The following is an 18,571-nucleotide window of genomic DNA, read 5'->3' as shown; positions in this document are numbered from 1 at the left end:
AAGGAGAATTCCAAAAAACCTAAATTGCAAACATTTAGAACCGTACCGTGTGGTTGGAAGACTTGGAACTTGAAGAAGAGAATTCCTACACCTTTCAACTCAACACAATTATTTGAGCTCATACATTCTGCTGAGCTATTTTTGAATTATGACTGTCCTCCCCTCGTTGTCCAGCACTCAACTACATACAGGTTAATACAGGTTAAAATATTGTTTGAAACCCTCCGAGAATTCCCATGTTATATATATGAAAATGGCAAAGTCATGTTTGGAAAACGATCAGGGGAAATTAATATCCTATGCTCGAGTGATGTATCTTGATATTAAGGAGTGTTTATGAAAATTTAATGATTATTTTCTCACACTTTTCCTGCTAGATTAAAAGAATCGAACAAAGTGTACAACAATGGTTGGAATAAATTACTGCGCTGCATTCCTGAACAGGACCTTCAACATTCCTCACAATGGTAGGTATGCTCAGACTGTATGCATAAATCATATTATATAAACAAGATCATTGGAAAGTATATTTACTTATGCGTCAATGTTAATCGCGTATCGAAGACAATTTTGCTTAAGTGTTTAACACTTATGGAAGACAATTTATTCCTTGGTTTGGTAAATGCTGTGCTTCCTGAGAACAGTGTGTTAGCAAAACTGTAATGGTTAGACGTTTTCTCTTTTTTACAGGGTCTTCTTCCGTGAATACGACTAGCTGGTCACAACTCCATTCACTCAATAAACAGATCTACAGACGCCCAGCCGGAAATGTAAATTCAAGAATGTACTGGTTGTATTTGCGAAATATGTTATAGTTAATTTATTCTGACATCATTTGGAGATCACATGTTGGTGTCCTCAAATAGCTATCACCTCAATACAAACACGTGCATTTATTTTCTATTTATTATGCATTCATAATTCTTCCGCGAAAATTTTTAGATGACAACTTAGTGAAAGCCCTTAAAACATTTAGGAAATTATCCTTATCCCTTTTTTCCGGAGAGATAAACATATAAATTAACAGACACACATGTTGCTGTTCAGTTCGATCAGACTTTCCCAACTTAGTGTGTATTTATTAAGTATATACTTATCCACTCCGTGCAAAATTCAAATATGAAGACGCTAATGCTGACGGTAAGTGGATAGGCTTGCATTATATGAAGCCGTTATATCATAATACTCTTAGAACAAGGCTTTTAGCTAATAACAAATGCACTGCTTGTAACCAAGCCTAGATAAACTTTTGAATATTACATTTAACTTATACTTACACTAATGGATAACCTGGAGTTCTTTCATCTAACCCAAATAACTAACAATTGCTCAATTTCCAATTTATGGGGTTTATACTTAGCACTTAACTTTATTTACTTAAATTTATGTTTATTAACATGGCCACATACATAATTTATGCCAATAACAATATGCCTTCGAAAAAGTTCGGTGAGGTTGTCCACGATTATTTTAAAGGCTAAACGACGACAATAAATGCTTGTTTTGTGTTTCAGATAACAGTGATTATTGTGCTAACCACCAGTCACTTTGGAAAAGGTAATCTACAGCTGGATTGGTGTGAGGAGCCGGAAAACCTTGATCAGATGAAAGCCAACCTGAATTCTTATCCAAAACACGACTCCTTTCTCAACGTGCCGCCAGAGCGCAATTTGCCAACAGGCGAACTGAAGACTTTAGAAGAGATTCAAAACAAAACGCCCCAATTCGTGAGCATTGAACTGGAACCAGAGTACGGCCGGACATCTTGTTCTGCGCCATTGCGCCACCACCATCACCAGATCATGACCACGTGCCCGTGGTATTTTGCGAGGAACACAGACGTCAACAGGTAATTTGTAAATACTTTTGTATCTGATATGCCAAACCTAGAGAATCTTCAATGGTATTGTTTTATTACTCCTAAGCCACAGACACTTGTGTCTTCACCTGTAGTGTTCGTACTCAGAGACCTAGTAATGCCTACATATTGCGCACCGATTGGATAGAGATGGCCATTAATTATCGTTTATATTACATTCCCAAAGCATGTAAATGAGTATCTTGTTGTATGAGCGTGTTTTTATTTTCATATTTTTGGACCGTAGAGTGAATTACTAAATTATTAATTAATATCTATATGGATAGCTTCCCCCATAACTTTGTATCAAAACTTATCTTAATTTCTATCATGAGATTTGTAATGATTCAAAACAGCAGCATATATGTTAGCAATACACTAATCTAGTGGTAACTTGTGAGCGAGATTTGTTATATAAACACGATTTATTAAAAATTTCATATTTTTCAGGTACCCAAGAACAATAATACAGGCGATTTGCAGTTGTGAGCAATGTTTGGAGTTCATGGGTGATGTGAGGACCCAAAACCAGTGCAAACCCATCCCTAACTTCATCAGAGTTCTTCGCAGGGTGGGATGTTCATCAGGACGCTACGAATATGCCATGGCACTGGAACCTATGCCAACTGGGTGCACGTGCACTTCCGCAATTCTAAGATATTCTCACAACCACAGAGCACATAACCTTCGACCAAGGCCACGTGATTGACCTTGCAGGGGTTCTGCTGATTTAGCCACCGACGCCTCAGTTGGATGTAATGGTTCTTGTAAAACTCGCTGCAGTAAGCAGCCAAAATTGTTGTTTCTTTTAGGAACAATTTATGTCTTGTAACATCATGTTGATGAAATGGTAATTTAAGTAATATGACAATAATTTATATTTCTATATACATTTATGTAAGCATATAAGGTTCTTTCTATATTTATATAATATTAATTTCTTGCTTTGTACAAGTGATTAATATCAATAAACAAACCCAATTTGAATGCACATGCATTGATTGCACAATGTTCTGCTAATTATGTTCGATTTGGAATCCTAGCGTTTAAATGAAATTACCTCCATGTGTAAAATGTGTTTTCTCATGAATATGGGCAATTCTTGGAACCAATGCGTGAAATCCGATATTCAGAATAATAAAGTAGGACATTAGGATATTACACGTGTTCGCTATACACGCCGTTCGTCATAGGATATTCCACGTGTTCAGCATACACACCATTTGACACTGGGATATTACACGTGTTCACTATACACGCCGTTCGACATTAGGATATTACACGTGTTCACTATACACGCCCGTTGCAACTAACGGATGGTCGTGGGTTTCCCCGGGCTCTGCCCGGTTTCCTCCCAACATAATGTTGGCCGCGGTCGTATAAGTGAAATATTTTTGAGTACTGCCTAAAACACCAATGAAACAAATAAATAAATATACATGCCGTTCAACATTAGGATATTAGAATATTACATGTGTTCATTGTACACGCCGTACGTCATAGGATATTACACGTGTTCACCATACACGCTGTTTGACATTAGGATATTAGGATATTACGCGTCTTCACTATACACATATATCAGGATATTGGGATAATATACCTGTTCATTATTACACGTGTTCCCCATGTACGCCGTTTGACATTACGATATTACACCTGTTCACCATATTTGCCGTTCGACATTAGGATATTAGGATATTACACGCATTCAGTACACACACCGCCCGACATTAGGATATTAGGATATTACAAGTGTTCACTATACAGACCGCCCGACATTAGGATATTAGCATATCACACGTGTTCACTATACAGACCGCCCGACATTAGGACATTAGGATATTACAAGTGTTCACTGTACAGACTGCCCGACATTAGGATAATAGGGTATAACAGTGTTCACTCTACACGCCGCCCGACATTAGGATATTAGCATATCACACGTGTTTACTATACACGCCATTTGATATTCAGACACAGCATATCATCTGGCATTCCAATTATTCTTATGGTGGACTATGAGTCCGCGATGCCTGTTCACTTTGCATTTTTTCATGTGACAGTTGGATATCATGCGTCATCAGACAATCCCAAATCATACACTTCATCCGACAGTAGGATACTACGCCTCATCTGACACTCGGATATCATACACGTCAACAGATAGATGGATACTACGCGTCATCTGACACTTGAAGATCATACCCTACATCCGACAGTTGAATACTACGCACCATACGACATTCACATATCATACACTTCATCAGATAGATGGATACTGCGCGTCATCTGACACTCGGATGTCATACACTTCATCAGATAGTTGAATACTGCGCGTCATCTGACACTCGGATGTCATACAGTTCATCAGATAGATGGATACTGTGCGTCATCTGACAATACGATATCATACACTTCATCAGATAGTTGAATACTACGCGTCATCTGACACTCGGATATCATACTTCATCAGATAGTTGAATACTACGCTTCATCTGACACTCGGATGCCATACACTTCATACGACATTTGAATACAACACATCCTGTAACATTCGGATACTATCCATGCTGTGATGGTGCATCCGTCATTCGAGACTCAGATATTACACGTGACCCAACATTTGGACACCTACATATCTAACTGATTTTTTAAGCAATATACTCCATACAGATAAGATATATTAACGAAAAAGTTGTGAAAATTGTATAGGTTGTCAATATTGTGTAGCATAACCGCTAAAAGTATTAAAACTAAGTGGATATTTGCACGCGATGTCTTACTTGCGCATTTTTATTCCAACTCGGGTAACATTGTATTCTCTTTATGGCTGGATTTGACAGTAGTTAATGTAATAATAACTGACGACGGGCGTAAAATCACCATTGATATGTAAGTATATAGATGTCATGAATTGTTTTAATAACCGTTCTTAAGCATGATAATCATAAAGCCTAAACTATTTCTAAACATATGCGTCTTTCACTTCAAATTTAAGGTAAGGTTAATGAAGGGAAAATCTCAAGTGACTGCATTTCTTCGTTTTTTTTAAAGGTTTTAGTCATGTCATGGTACCTTATATTCCAGTGTTTATTAATGAGACAGTGATGTTTAAGTGTCAGTCAAAGAGTTTCACGATTTTCCAAGTCCGGCGTTGGCAGTTCGTACATTTTACAGCTCTCGCGGTTTGTAAAGGCCTTGGTGACAATAAGCGGTCAATGACGCTCCTATTGCCATTAACTCAGTGATTTGTAGGCCTGTGTCTTGCTAGTCATGCAGTACGTTGCACTTGGGAGTTCAGCACAGTAACTTTTGCAAAGACCACTACAGAGGGGTGATAATTGGTTCAGGGCGGCTGGCCATGCCCTTACAGCTTTGTTCCATACTTCGCAATACATGAAGTATGGTAAAACTGTAATCAAGTTAACAAATATCAAATGAAAGAATCATGCCTGTATTGCCTTTGATTATTTATTTATTTATTTATTTGAAGATTTAACGTCACATTCATCAGTTTTTCAACAGAAGACAATTCACTTTTTTAAGCAGTGAATCACGATCTTTCTATTCAAAGTACTTAAACTGAAAGTATACACTTTTAAACCAAAAAATTCTACATTTTTGTTATAGATAAAATGTATTAGTTTCTTAAGGAAAGCAAATGACGGCATTCGGTTTTGTTTTTTTGTTTTTTTGATTGGTGTTTACGCTTTACTCAAGAAAGAATATTTCACTTATACGATGGCGGCCGGCATTATGGTGAGAGGAAACCCACGACCATCCGCAGGATACAATTTTCGATAAGATGACTGTATATTGAGAATAAAATCTTAATTTTAGTGTGGAATTTAATCATATTCTTCCTGTGTTTGCATATATAGATATAATACGCATTATAGATATGATATAGACGACTCGTCTGGACGTTTTAAATAAGGACGTGATCTTTGGGTCGTCTGCTTAGATATAAATGTGTATGGATGCACCTATTTATTTTTTCTTCACATAATATACCCACGGCATACAAAGAGCGTCCCCTCTCTATTTAAATATATATATTTGTATTTGTAAGTTAGTTCAGTTAAAGCACAATTTAAGGTGAGAGAATGTTTGAGTGTTAAACTCGTCTATTTGTCCGGCTACAACCGACGTGACAAGGTGTACCGGTTACCCTAGAAGGGAGCCAAGCCCTGGGCTTTCAGCCTCAACCGTGCTTACAGTTAGGTCTCCCAATCTCACCCCACCATTTGGCAGGTAATTAAATTTTCTTGCAGGTAACAAGGTGTCGTTGAAAATCTACGAACGGTGTGTTGGCTATTGGACAGCTTTGTAACTTGTAAACATGACGTTATATCGGAGGGGATCAGAGCTGTTTACCATGAAGTTGTTGATACTGACAGGCTGGTGATGGATTAAAAAAACAGCATTGTCCCGAAAATAGGCGGGTTTTGATTCTAAATATAAGACTACGGTTATAAATATTCCGAGATAAGCATATTAGCAGTAACGTTGTTTAGTATTGTATCGTGAAATTCAATATGTGACAATCTTTTCATAACAGGACAAAAGCTTTTTTATGAATTATCATACCTGTCAAACGTGTGCTATTTTTTTCTAACACACCAAAATAATCATAGTAAGTTATACTTTATGCACGACAACTTCATAACTTTGCAAGGACCTCGTGCCAATTTATTGTAGATGTCTAATTGCCCTGTTACGTTATGACAGCAAAGGTTTGTCAGCGCATGTATGTTGGATAAAATAGGTTTAAAATAGGGTTCGATGGCAATTGCTATGAGCTTTTACTTGTGTTGACGAAAAAGTTTTCACACATTTTTGTATGTATGAATGTATTTTTAATTAGCGGATAGACTTTTATTTGGTATATTTCTGAAATTCAAAAATTCAAAAACACATTCACAACACATAATGTATACATAGTGATTGGTTCGCCCAGTTTATGCATATGGCATGTAGATCAGTTGTCTTTTACCAACTAAAATGATTACTTTGCAGGGTGTAACCCCAAAATCGACCGTTGTCGCCACAAGGTAAAAACTAGCTGATTTAATCGAACTAATTTAGAAAGCACTTAGGGTACCGTTGGTCAAGTTAATGGGGAATAGTTGTGCACAGATGTATTTTACTGTGTTGTGGTTGAAGCCCTTCGCAGAGTGAAACAGCGAACTTACTCACGGTCTCACTATCACAAGGGTGAAGTTTAACACAGCTATAAAAACGTGTATTTGTCCCTCTACCTTATACTTAGCTTCTCTTTGTGTGCGTTTTTATATATAAATTAACCTAGAGGGTTTGGTCATGTAACAAATTGTGAACTATCACGTCGAGAGGTGGGGAAAAGTAGCTGCTTGAGGATTTCAACATGAGGCTGAGTGAAAATGACAACAAGCCCCTTGTAGGACAAGGAAATAGTTTTGTGGTGTGTGATCTATTCTTAACATATTGCCGTGAAGAGTTAATGATCAGCGGTAGTTAATGCATCTTTAATTTGCACCTCTCCTAAAAACAATTTACATGTGTCAAAAACCGGTGAAATCTTTCTGATGATTCGTTCCTTTTATTTTATCCCGACTGTATATATATATAATGTTGGAGAATTTTTTTATTATTATTGTGCGTTCAGCAGTTGTAACTGTATATGCATTTGAATGTCTAGCGGTGGCTTGGCATACCTGAACTGGACTCCCGATGTGGTTGGTTTACAGGATGTAGTCAAACACAACGCCTAAGCCTGAACAAAATGCCATCGTCCTGAACACCCAGATTTATGCTTGACATGTGTTTCGACAAGAAAGGAGAAAAAAGATGTTGTTTCAAAAAAACACTCGAGTATTGGAGTCCAAAGGCGATGTTATACGATTTCAAGATTTATACAAAAAAGAAACCGTTCGAAAAACATTTAGAAGCACCGCAAGTCAGTATTTCCGGCAAAAATTCACGAAGCAATGTGTTGTAAATTCCGTTAGGAAACATTGTCAAGTCTGGGAAACTCTTCAGTCTTACAAACTTTGCGAAGACTTTCCAAGGGATATTCTCTCTGGCATCAGCGTCGGCATCATGCACATCCCCCAAAGTAAGTAAACGGATTCAGTTTAATATTGATAATTTTCTCTATACCGGTATTAATTTATGCGTTCTAAAATTAATTTTCAGCCGCCATATAGACCTATTCATTGAAATCTACGTAAACTCGTTCAGCCTGATCAATTCCTATAACTTTCTCTATATTTAATTTAAAAGTAATTTTAAACGGCTGTATATGCCTATTTTATGTACCATGTGTTCGTAACGTAAAGGACTCAGATTGAAATGTACTTTTTATCCTCAATTCCAACACCAGGCCTACTGAACAATCCCGATCAACACTATATAATGTTTTGCGCAACGCCTATATATTTAGACCTGTACTGAAGGAATGAAGGGTTATAATTACATTTTCTTTGACGATTATTGTTATAGTTTAAATTAAATCTCATAGCCATGTCCTTACTTGATAAACGAACGTATCAAGCAAATCACCCGTTCGGATTAATATTTCGACATCAGGAGTTCATAGGGAACAATAATGATTCATCTGCACATAAACGAGCAAAAATATATTTAATTGTACATCTTTATAAATGAAACGACATATTTCAGACCAGTTTTAGTGGCCTTAAATAGCACGACGCACAACATTTCTCTAAATAATGTCGCTAAGATTAAAAATGCATGATTAGTTATAAAAATTACTACTGAATTTTGAATAATCCTGTATGATCCTGAGGACGCCCATGAAGGAACTTATGACTGGTGTATTTCCTACTTTTTTCGCTATTTTGTCCTTATGTAAGCGACATAATTTGACTACAACGTTGTTTTGTTGCCACTTCATTTTGTTTTCTAAGCACAATAAATAAAACCGACAACAGTGTTAACTCTAACAGCATGACGTTTTGTTTAACACACAGACAAGTTTGCATGCACACAGCTTGACAAATGTTCGTGCGCGCGATAGTGATGTCAACGTTGATACGCTCTCATCATACCATCTATATTCTAAATAAAGCCCCAGATAAGATAACAATCATGACAGTCTCCTATTATGTACAGCAAACGGATTAAAAACGTTTAAATATTTACCACAGCATTATAGACTGGAACACTGTGACTATAGCGCCGTATGTAACTTTGTGATGAATGGTTACTCATTCTTGTTCACGATATTTAAAGCACAGCACTACATGTATATTTCTTTTCTGTACAGGTATGGCGTATTCGCTCTTAGCCACATTGCCACCTATATGCGGACTATATACAGCCTTATTTGCTCCTCTGGTGTATATATTCTTAGGAACCTCCAAACATTTGTCCATGGGTAGGTAAATCACATTTTGCCCCAAGGCCAATTCAGATAACAAGAAGAACATTTTCAAATAGTAAGGCAGGACTGCTAGTAATAAGGATTTTAGTGAAATCTCCTTTCTTAAGGGAAACTTGTGGGAACTAAGCATTGGTGTAGAATTTCTACAATTATAACCCACTCGCATAAAAAACATTGCATTTGATTTTATAACATGAAGCGATTTCAGAAAAACCACTCCTTTTCGTTATTTTGTGTAAATTCTGGCGTTTAATAACAATTAATGTTATGTCTTCTTTTAGTTATCAAATTATTTCGGACGTTAACTGTGAAAATATTAAGTGTAGGCAACCTTGTGCTGTCAGAAGCATATTTATGACATCATAGGAGGTTTTGGTGTACGGAACCTGTAATCATGTCAGTGTGATTTGTTGTTTGATTTTTACTATGTTATGTCCTGCAAAAAAAGGCATTCCGATAGTTGTGGAAATTAGATGTTTTTAAATCTGACTTTTATCTTGTCTGCCTAATTAAATTACATGGTTTCCGCATCAGGTGCTATCACTGTGGTAAGCCTAATGATGGCAGCTGTCCTGGACCGGAAGTTGGACATTGATGGCGGATTAGTTTCGGATATGATCAACAATAGCAGTCCCATTTATGGTAATGGCACAATAAGCAGTTTACAGGACCAGAAAGTGGAGATTGCTGTCGCTATATCATTTGTGTCTGGGGCAATGATGGTAGGTAGTGTTTTGGTTGAAGTCAAGATACAGATAATTGGTGACGATTATTTTAAAACTTGTATTGTTCCTGATCTGATTTATCTTTAACGTTTCATTACTTATCCATTGCACAAGAGTGAGCAAAATGACTAATAGCCTTTTTGGTTCAAATTTAAACTGGTTGCAGTGGACTTTGTACGACGAATTCCACAGTTCTACTTGAGAAATCTGAAGACTGTACATCTCCTCCTCCCCCCCCCCCCCCCCCCTCCCTCTCCCAAAAAATACGAGAAAACGCAGCTTATAGCTTTGGTTTTGTTGTTATAAGATTCTGCTGGGCAAAGTGGGTCTTGGCGTAGTAACGACCTATATGTCCGAGCCGTTAATCAGCGCTTTTACTTCTGGTGTGGCCGTTCACGTGCTTGTTAGTCAGATGAAAAACATCCTTGGACTGAAGATTAGACGTCATAATGGCATGTTCAAAATATTCAAGGTGAGGATCATCATTTCTAATGATGGAATCTGTAAGCACAGTAAAGCAGTCGATAGCTTATTTTAAGCCATTTCACACGTTGTGAACCTGCATTTAATCTAAAGATCTAATTTCTAATTAACTTAACCCGTTATTGAACATTTTTAAAAGCTAAATGATGTCTTTCTCGTCAAAACATGCCTATGATTATGCAAAGTTTGAAGAAGGTGTAATATTATTTAAAATGTGGTTGAGTAAACATCAGGATCATGTGTTGCCACATGACAAGGTTACATGCGTCCACTGATCTACTGCAAATTAAAGTATTATAATAAAATAGAACTGAGTCATTGTTATTTTGGATCAAAAGTGTTATAATGGCATCATTTCTATCTTACCTGGCGAAGACCGATTACAGTCTTAATCGCGCCATCATCAGTGAAAAATTCTTGAATTAAGTAAAAACTTAAATAACTAAATGTCCGTATTTTCTAAAGGCATTCAGCGTTACGGTACCCTTATAACTTGCTGTTCTGTTTTTTCAGACCCTAGTAGAGGTGTTCCAGCACATCACGGACACAAACCTTGCCGACGTGTTGACGTCGTCGATATGCATTCTTCTTCTCTACCTTGTCAAGGTCCAGGTCAATCATCGTTTCAGAGCCAAGCTTCACATTCCAATACCTGTAGAACTGATTGTGGTACGTTCTCGAGCCAAGCAGCTACTATAACTGTGTTCATTAGAAACCATTAACGCGTGTTGTCAAATCGACGGTCGGAACATGCATGGCCTCAAGTTGCTCGATTTGGCAAGACACACCCACAGTATACATTATACCATTTAATCTTCATGTCCTGAAGCAAGTGATACTACATGGTTTTCTTATGTAAGTATTGTACAATCCGCGCCGCCATTTTCACTTCATCGGGTAAAGGCTGCTACCCCGGATTTGTGGATAATATATTGTAATTGTTTCCAATACAGCACCTCATGTTTCAGGGTGAATTTCATTGATAACAATTTCGATCGAAAATCAGCAAGGATCTACTGAATAAGATGTTAACTATCTCAGCGCCGCCTTAGCCTGTCAGTATAGGTCTTAACTCATTGCGTCTGGTTGATTTGGAGGAGCAATGCCTTGAATGACAGGCTAAGCCATCAGAGAGGCCCCTTGCCAAATATATGTTTTCACACTTTGAAAAGTCCAAAAGAAATAGGATCCTCCGGCAGTTGCTGTCTTATTGTTTATCTATGACGTTGCATTACTCTGGCCTAAGCTTTGACGTCAACGCTTGAACTGCTTACCACACTTGACCTATACTGACCTGTCCTGTTTATAGATAATCCTAGGCACAGTAGCATCCTATTTTCTGCGACTAGAAACAACGTACGGAGTTGAAGTCGTCGGATCAATTCCAGCGGGGTAAGCGTTCTAATCTTAATCAGTAATCCACAACTGACTACTTCGTGGTTCTGAGAGTTTAAGTCAACGTTTATTTAAATATTTGCAGGATTTTGTCAGTTGCATTGTGTGCCAGCATACCGATACGGGTCTATATGCACGGATACCTGAGTATTATATTGGGCATGTTCAATGCTAATATTCCAAACCTCATATATTCCTGTATTGGGACATTAGCACACTTTGCAACTAACCATTTGCCTATAGTGTGCCAGTGAGCCGATATTAGGGTATGTGGAGTCTGCAGAACAGTTTGAATCGGTTCGAGCAATGTCCAGTATAAACTTTGCATTCCCCATATACACCCGTATTTGTCCGTTGTTACACGAATATCAATAGTAAGAGGACAGAAACATTTAGCCAGGTCTTCCCCACTCTGTATGACGTTCTAGATTCCATATGATGTTAATCAAGAATTGATGTGTGTGACAAAAAAGAATTTACATGCACTCAATTTCTTTTGTACTCTGTTGAGAAAAGACACATTTTTAAATAACATACATGGCAATCATACCTGAGAATCGCCCCAACTGAATTTTCAGGTTACCCACCCCGCGATTACCTAACTTTAGTGTGGTGCGAGACTGTATCACAGATGCATTGCTGATCGGGATTGTTGCCTTTGGTCAGTCTGTCTCTATGGCGAAGATACTGGCAAGACGAAACAACTATACGATCAAGCCAAACCAGGTGTGAATTGGCGTGTACTTTTCAATAAACCTGGTCAGATTTAATGACAATGCATTTACATGACTGATTAGGGTTTGTATACAGCAATACTTTTCTTAAGATTTTTACGAAAATGTTTAAATTACTATAGGATATTGAACAATAATTTTGATGTTTTCAGTCTGCATTGTAATAAGAATTTTCATATTTCTGTAATTTCCTTAAATCAATTATGTCTTAGAGTGTCTCCATCAGCTCTTTCTTAAGTGACATATTTTTTGAGTAAGCTTAAGTAACCGATAAATCCCCCTCGATATAGAACAGACGTCAAAAGTGCGTGATCAAGCATCCATCGTCTGTATTCATGAACATTGTTTTGTACATACAGATGTGTAACATATGCTGGTTTGTTTTCCGTTCCAGGAAATGGTTGCGTATGGCGCTGGTAGTATGGTGTGTGCGGTTTTCTCTGGTTACATTACAGCCGGATCCGTGGCCCGGAGTCTTGTGCAAGAGACTACAGGCGGCAGGACGCAGGTAAGTTTCCATGCCGTGAAAAACAATTGTTATGAAATATAACTTCTTAAGTTTAAAGTATTAGGTTCTGCATAAGATTGTAAATAAGCTTCCGAATAACGTAATTATTACCAGCACTAATAATCGGAAATGAAATTTCCACCTTTTGAACGTCTCAGTAGACATATTCAGATGATTCCTAAGGCTCTACATAATGTGTTTGCATTTATTTACTCACTACATATTTAATCCTTATTTACAATACTTCCTCTTCGACCATGCACTACTCTGAGCTTCTTGAAAGTGTTCCCTAATGCGCCAACGCAGACATAATACCAGATCATTTTATGTGTGTGGTTTCTTTTCAGATTGCATCGATATTTTCGTGCGTCGTTGTGTTTGTAGTGATTATGGCTGTGGGACCTTTGTTTTTTGCTCTACCACAGGTGAAGGAGACTTTTTTTCATGTATTTGTAGCTATCCACTAATAGTACCAGAATGACATTAAATGAGTTCATTCTTTAAGTACGGCGGAAAACACCAATCAAATAAATAAATTAAATGACTTTTGAGTTGGCGTGGTGTTGAAATGTATGGTTTCACACTAACTTATTTGTTAACCCAGATGCTCCTGTTGTTCTTCAAATGTATTGAATAAGATGTATGTGAATTAATAAGAAAACGATAGATGGAGTGAAAAAAGGAAATTGGGTCGTTAAATGTGAACATGTATGAATTATTACATTGGTTTTGCAGCTTTGATTTAACTTCTCCCGATGGTTTCAGTATAATGATGAAACATATCGAATCCTTATTTACAACCAGCTTTTTTTCTCTCATCGTTTCAGTGTGTTTTATCCAGCGTTATTCTTGTGGCTTTGAGAAGTATGTTTTTGCAAATACGAGAAACAAAACAACTGTGGAAGACATCAAAATATGATCTGGTGAGTCCCATTTGTGAGTTCATTAACGCGGTGTAATTAGCATATACTGAAAATTCGAAATTGGTAAAGCACAAAGCTTAAAAATATTTACCACAGTAACACAGAAAAAATGCGTCGTTCGTTTAATAATTATATAGGCCAAACAGTTGTGTACCAAGAAATTTTGAAACTAGAACACAAGCCTGGTGTTTAAGCTAAACATTTTAAATGGCTATCATAGGACATAAATTAACCTGAGAAGAGTACGATGGAAACCCACGAATGATTTGAGAAGGTCATGATTCAGAATGTCAAAGCAGTATATTTTATTTTGAATACAGATCAGTTTGAATTAATTCGTTTGTTTCAGTCTATATGGGTGGTGACCTATGTCTCTGTGGTTGTACTTGATGCGGACATTGGATTGGCACTCGGCATTGTCTTTTCTTTACTAACCGTAGTCATCAGAACACAAAGGTGATTTTTCTTACTACTAACGTATGTCATGACGTACATGGATCAACTTTTTTGTGGTGCTCCAAAAATCCGCAAGAGCTTCTCTGTCTACTATCAGCATTTTTGTACATTTCGTAGAAAACCCATTCTAGAAAAACCAGTACAAATGCCTTCTTGGAAAAAGAGAGCATTGGCCTTTGCCAAAGTAAACAGAAATCAGTCAGAAGATAAGACAATATTGACCTTTGGTAGAGTATAAACTTAAGAGAACTCCATTTACATTATCCAGAGTTAATCCAGTTTCCATCGGGAGAGTTGGCGATACGAATAATTACAAGTCAAAGAAACTGTATAAAGAGGTATGTCCCGCACAATTTGATACATCTTCCTGGTTCATTTGTACTTACTTGTAACTGTACAATAATGAACAGTCTTTTCTATTGTAATAAACATGAACGTCTTTAGAACTCCTTATTCCTTTTATATCAAGTTTGCACAAAGAATTTGCCATCTGGTTGTCAAGTCTGCAGCATTGTTTTGTTCTGCAATAAATAGTTGAAAATTGAATATGTTTTATTAGGTCAAAGACATCCAAGGCGTAAAAATAGTCAGCTACCCGGCGCCATTATATTTCGCAAATGTCGATAACTTTCTCGAGAATGTGTCTAAATGTTTGGAGTTTGACTTGGAAAAGGAAGTTAGACGGCAGCGTTCTTTAGATTGTGAACCCTGCCCGAAACAGTTGTCAACCTCTAAGTACAAGAAAAATGCCAGGGCACGAAAACATCTGTATACGTTTACAAGCCAACCAAGCGCAGGCAGTCAGACAGAGCTTTTTGGAGCTGAAGAACAGATAGATCGATGTTCAACAGCAGGATCGGTTGTGGTTACTCAAGCAGTTGATGAACTTCTCCAAAATGGTAAAGATACTACAGATTCCGCAGAAATCAACCCTACATCGGAGCCGGTATTCTCCACTTGTAACCTGTCCGCTGTGGAACTACCTTTCACTCTCATGGACACAAAGATCACATGGAAATTAAAGGTATTTTTCACACCATAACTGTTATAGATCATTCCAATATTACCGTAGAGTACGCCGAATGCATGTGGTTGAATGTTACCGCGTATTTCTTAAATCTTTACACTAATTTTTAATCATATTCTTCAAACAGTTTATCCATTTATTTGTGTGGGTTTTTGACAAGTTTTTTCTTTTACAGAGTTCGCCTTCATCGTCTTCGTTTTCCTCTAGTAGATCAGACGAAACTCTCAATTGCGACAAACCTAAAGTATTGATATTCGATATGAGTAAAGTCTTCTTCGTCGATATCGTTGGAGTCAAAACATTGAAAGAGGTATTTATTAGCATGGCTTATAAATATCTTTGTCCAGATTCACATACTAGGAAAGCTGAAAGGCCGATAATGACCTTATCTGACATGAAGCTTAGAACCAAAGCTATGGTTTTCATAAGAATTTTAAATGTAAATTCAGACGTTTGCCATATATAATACTGGGAACAGTTGCCAATATTTCGACAGGCATATTCATGTACACACATGTACTATATTGTATCTAGCTTCTGGAAACCTTCCTTCGAGACAAAGGGACCAATAGTAAAGACATTCAGATATTGCCAGAATCAGCTAAAAGTAATGAAAACTCACAGTCTAATTCATATGATTGCGGTCACTGAAATCTGCTCCTGAAAACATCTTGTTACTGTTTTTTCCACAACAGCGTTAAATACATGCTGTGTAATACCTGTTGAAATACTTAATACTTCAAATGTTTGTATTCTATGATAGGTAATATGGAACTATATGGACTATATAGGCCGCTGGTAATATTTGAGAGTACAACCGATTAATCTGGCATTGCTATTAATGGTTTACTGATTTTTATTTGAATTTTGAGCTTTTTTCATTCCATTTGTCTCTATCTGTTATTTGTGCAGCTTATTATGGACTGTTATATGATTGGAATGGATGTCCTCGTTGCAGAATGCAATGGTAAGAAATGTAACTCTATGGAGCCGAGCAGAATAGTTCGCATTTCGAACGCATCAGTAAAAGGATCTTCATGTTAAAAAGTTTTATGTCTTACAGATATAGTTATCATGTATGTATTATTTTATACATATTCCTTATTGCCGTATAAGGCTGTTATGCAAATGTGGCTTCCTATTATCAACTGAAACGACATGATTCAAGAAAACTACTCTTTCACCACTCCACAAAATTCTGAACTAAGGAAAGCAATTATTAGTAGCACTTATCAAACGTCAAACATATGGCCAGAATGACGACAACGTATGAAGGTCCTAGATGAATGAGCCATTTTGTTTTGAGTACGATTCTCAAGCAAAATATGAATTTATAAAGGCTAATTAACTCAGATTTCTTGTTAAACGACTGCAAATTAAGAAATTTAAATTCACATGTCTTCATGAGAGTTACTCATTTTTCAGACGATGTCCTTGAGGTGTTTAAGACCTCTGGGTATTGGGATGACTTCAGTCTAAGACTGTTTGTATCACTCCGCGATGCCGAAGAAACCGCGTCTCGATGGATCGACACCCCATCGCAAGGTATACACCAGTCACAGGGCAAATAAATCAACAATACGAAATCTCTAGAGTCTGTCAAATCTGATGACATCACAGTAATTCTGTACCAGAGACATCTAATAAATTGCAATTAACATCACTGTAGTTATTTTACCTAACTCTGCTTAAGCCATGGAGTTAGGGGGCGTGTAAATTGCCATATTTTTGCATTTAGGCTTACATCAACAGTTAGAATAAAACCCTGACTGAGGTAAACTGATAAGAGACCGTATTTTATCGGTTACGTGTGACCAGCTGTCAGCTATTACCCTATAGCCGCTTATCTAGTTTTATTCTCTGTGCTGCACATCTTCAATTATAATGTACTTGCAGAAACAACAGAAGCTGTTTTATTGCATTATCTTTCCAAAATGACGGCTTGTTTGTTTCTTTAAATGGCGTTTCACGTCGAATGTCTGTTGCGACATTATACATCAACCATATTCTAACCTGCCACACTTCTGATCCTTTTCAGAAGAGAGTTGACCGCCGGAAATTGAAAAGATATTTACTATATGTACTCATAATGTCCTTGAAATAAGCATGCAGAATATCTTGGAAGTCATTTACAATAAGGACAGTTGAAATCTAAATTATAGGAATTTCATTTAATGCGATATTGAAATGCAAATCGAACAGATGTGAAATCAAATATATTTGATTGTATTTTAAATTTCTTTTTTTCTCAGATTCGCTTACGTCCGACCATGGTACATGTGCGACGTCTGAGCTGACTCGTCTCTAGCATTGCGCCTTCGAATTATTGCAAACTAACACAAGATTGTAGGGCTAGGGTTCTACTTTAGGTGACATTGGTGTTTATTACCTGTTATATTCAGTGATATATTCGAGATAATTATAATTTTGACAGTTATTTATTCAGGTACGTGTATTCCATTCGGTCTTGCCTGATCAGAATGGAAAACACTGATTAATAACCTGTTTAAAAAGTACAAAAAAGGGATACGAAACCATTACGATTGCTTGTGTCACTGTAACAACGCTGTAAATAGCATTCTACTTCTTGTACAATATGCCGACATTCTGTATATAAATAGTGTGCTGGATGACATTTCGTGTCCTTCTGTGGTCTATCCGCTTGTGTTTACGCATGTACTGTAGTATGTGGGATGGGACTATCTCCATTAGACATCACATTCAGAGATAAGTAGTCACCAAAGTGGCATTTAATATAACCATGAGAAACACGTATATATAGAGAGAGCGCGGTGAAGTGAAGTTCTTTAGCTTGAAGGTGTCTTCAACCAAAGACATCAACACATGTACTTTTTTACCAATGATACTAGATTAGTTCTCTTTTCTATACCAGAAATTCATGAGCCTTTGGTCAGTGACTTCGCTGGTCCAACCGCAGTTTTTTGATTCGGCTGCAGTTTTACTCAGGAAATTATGCAAGTACTTGGCTCTGCTCGTAAATCTGCATGACTCTCGTTTTATCAGTGAATATTCTTGCAGTGAGAACGTAAAGTGATAACGAAATTAATAAAT

At 37.1% G+C, this 18,571-nt stretch overlaps 2 protein-coding genes across 2 annotated transcripts; both read left to right on the top strand.

The window, feature by feature from the left end:
* Positions 1–406: 406 nt before the first annotated feature.
* On the top strand, positions 407–2,621 carry LOC135470977 (interleukin-17A-like). Its single transcript, XM_064750026.1, has 4 exons — positions 407–467; positions 691–770; positions 1,515–1,849; positions 2,309–2,621. The coding sequence occupies exons 1-4, from the start codon at positions 407–409 to the stop codon at positions 2,565–2,567; spliced, it is 735 nt and encodes a 244-aa protein (XP_064606096.1). The 3' UTR covers positions 2,568–2,621.
* Positions 2,622–6,865: 4,244 nt separating this feature from the next.
* LOC135470976 (prestin-like) lies at positions 6,866–18,134 on the top strand. Its single transcript, XM_064750025.1, has 18 exons — positions 6,866–6,915; positions 7,852–7,958; positions 9,132–9,242; positions 9,783–9,970; positions 10,281–10,445; positions 10,970–11,125; positions 11,766–11,848; positions 12,430–12,577; positions 12,980–13,093; positions 13,441–13,518; positions 13,921–14,016; positions 14,366–14,472; positions 14,741–14,810; positions 15,032–15,496; positions 15,675–15,809; positions 16,412–16,466; positions 16,925–17,044; positions 17,752–18,134. Exons 1-18 carry the CDS (start codon positions 6,866–6,868, stop codon positions 17,805–17,807), a joined length of 2,304 nt encoding a protein of 767 aa, XP_064606095.1. The 3' UTR covers positions 17,808–18,134.
* The last annotated feature ends 437 nt before the right edge of the window (positions 18,135–18,571 follow it).

Source organism: Liolophura sinensis, chromosome 7 (genome assembly GCF_032854445.1).
Source record: "Liolophura sinensis isolate JHLJ2023 chromosome 7, CUHK_Ljap_v2, whole genome shotgun sequence".
NCBI lineage: Eukaryota > Metazoa > Mollusca > Polyplacophora > Chitonida > Chitonidae > Liolophura > Liolophura sinensis.
Note: the sequence above shows the minus strand (reverse complement) of the source record. Positions and strands in the feature narration are given on the sequence as shown.

Coding starts and splice junctions, on each gene's coding strand:
- LOC135470977 (XM_064750026.1), top strand. CDS start 407: ATGGTTGGAATAAATTACTGCGCTGCATTCCTGAACAGGACCTTCAAC. Junction 468..690: donor CTTCAACATTCCTCACAATG/GTAGGTATGCTC, acceptor TCTTTTTTACAG/GGTCTTCTTCCGTGAATACG. Junction 1,850..2,308: donor AGGAACACAGACGTCAACAG/GTAATTTGTAAA, acceptor CATATTTTTCAG/GTACCCAAGAACAATAATAC.
- LOC135470976 (XM_064750025.1), top strand. CDS start 6,866: ATGATTACTTTGCAGGGTGTAACCCCAAAATCGACCGTTGTCGCCACA. Junction 12,578..12,979: donor ATACGATCAAGCCAAACCAG/GTGTGAATTGGC, acceptor TTTCCGTTCCAG/GAAATGGTTGCGTATGGCGC. Junction 17,045..17,751: donor GATCGACACCCCATCGCAAG/GTATACACCAGT, acceptor TTTTTTTCTCAG/ATTCGCTTACGTCCGACCAT.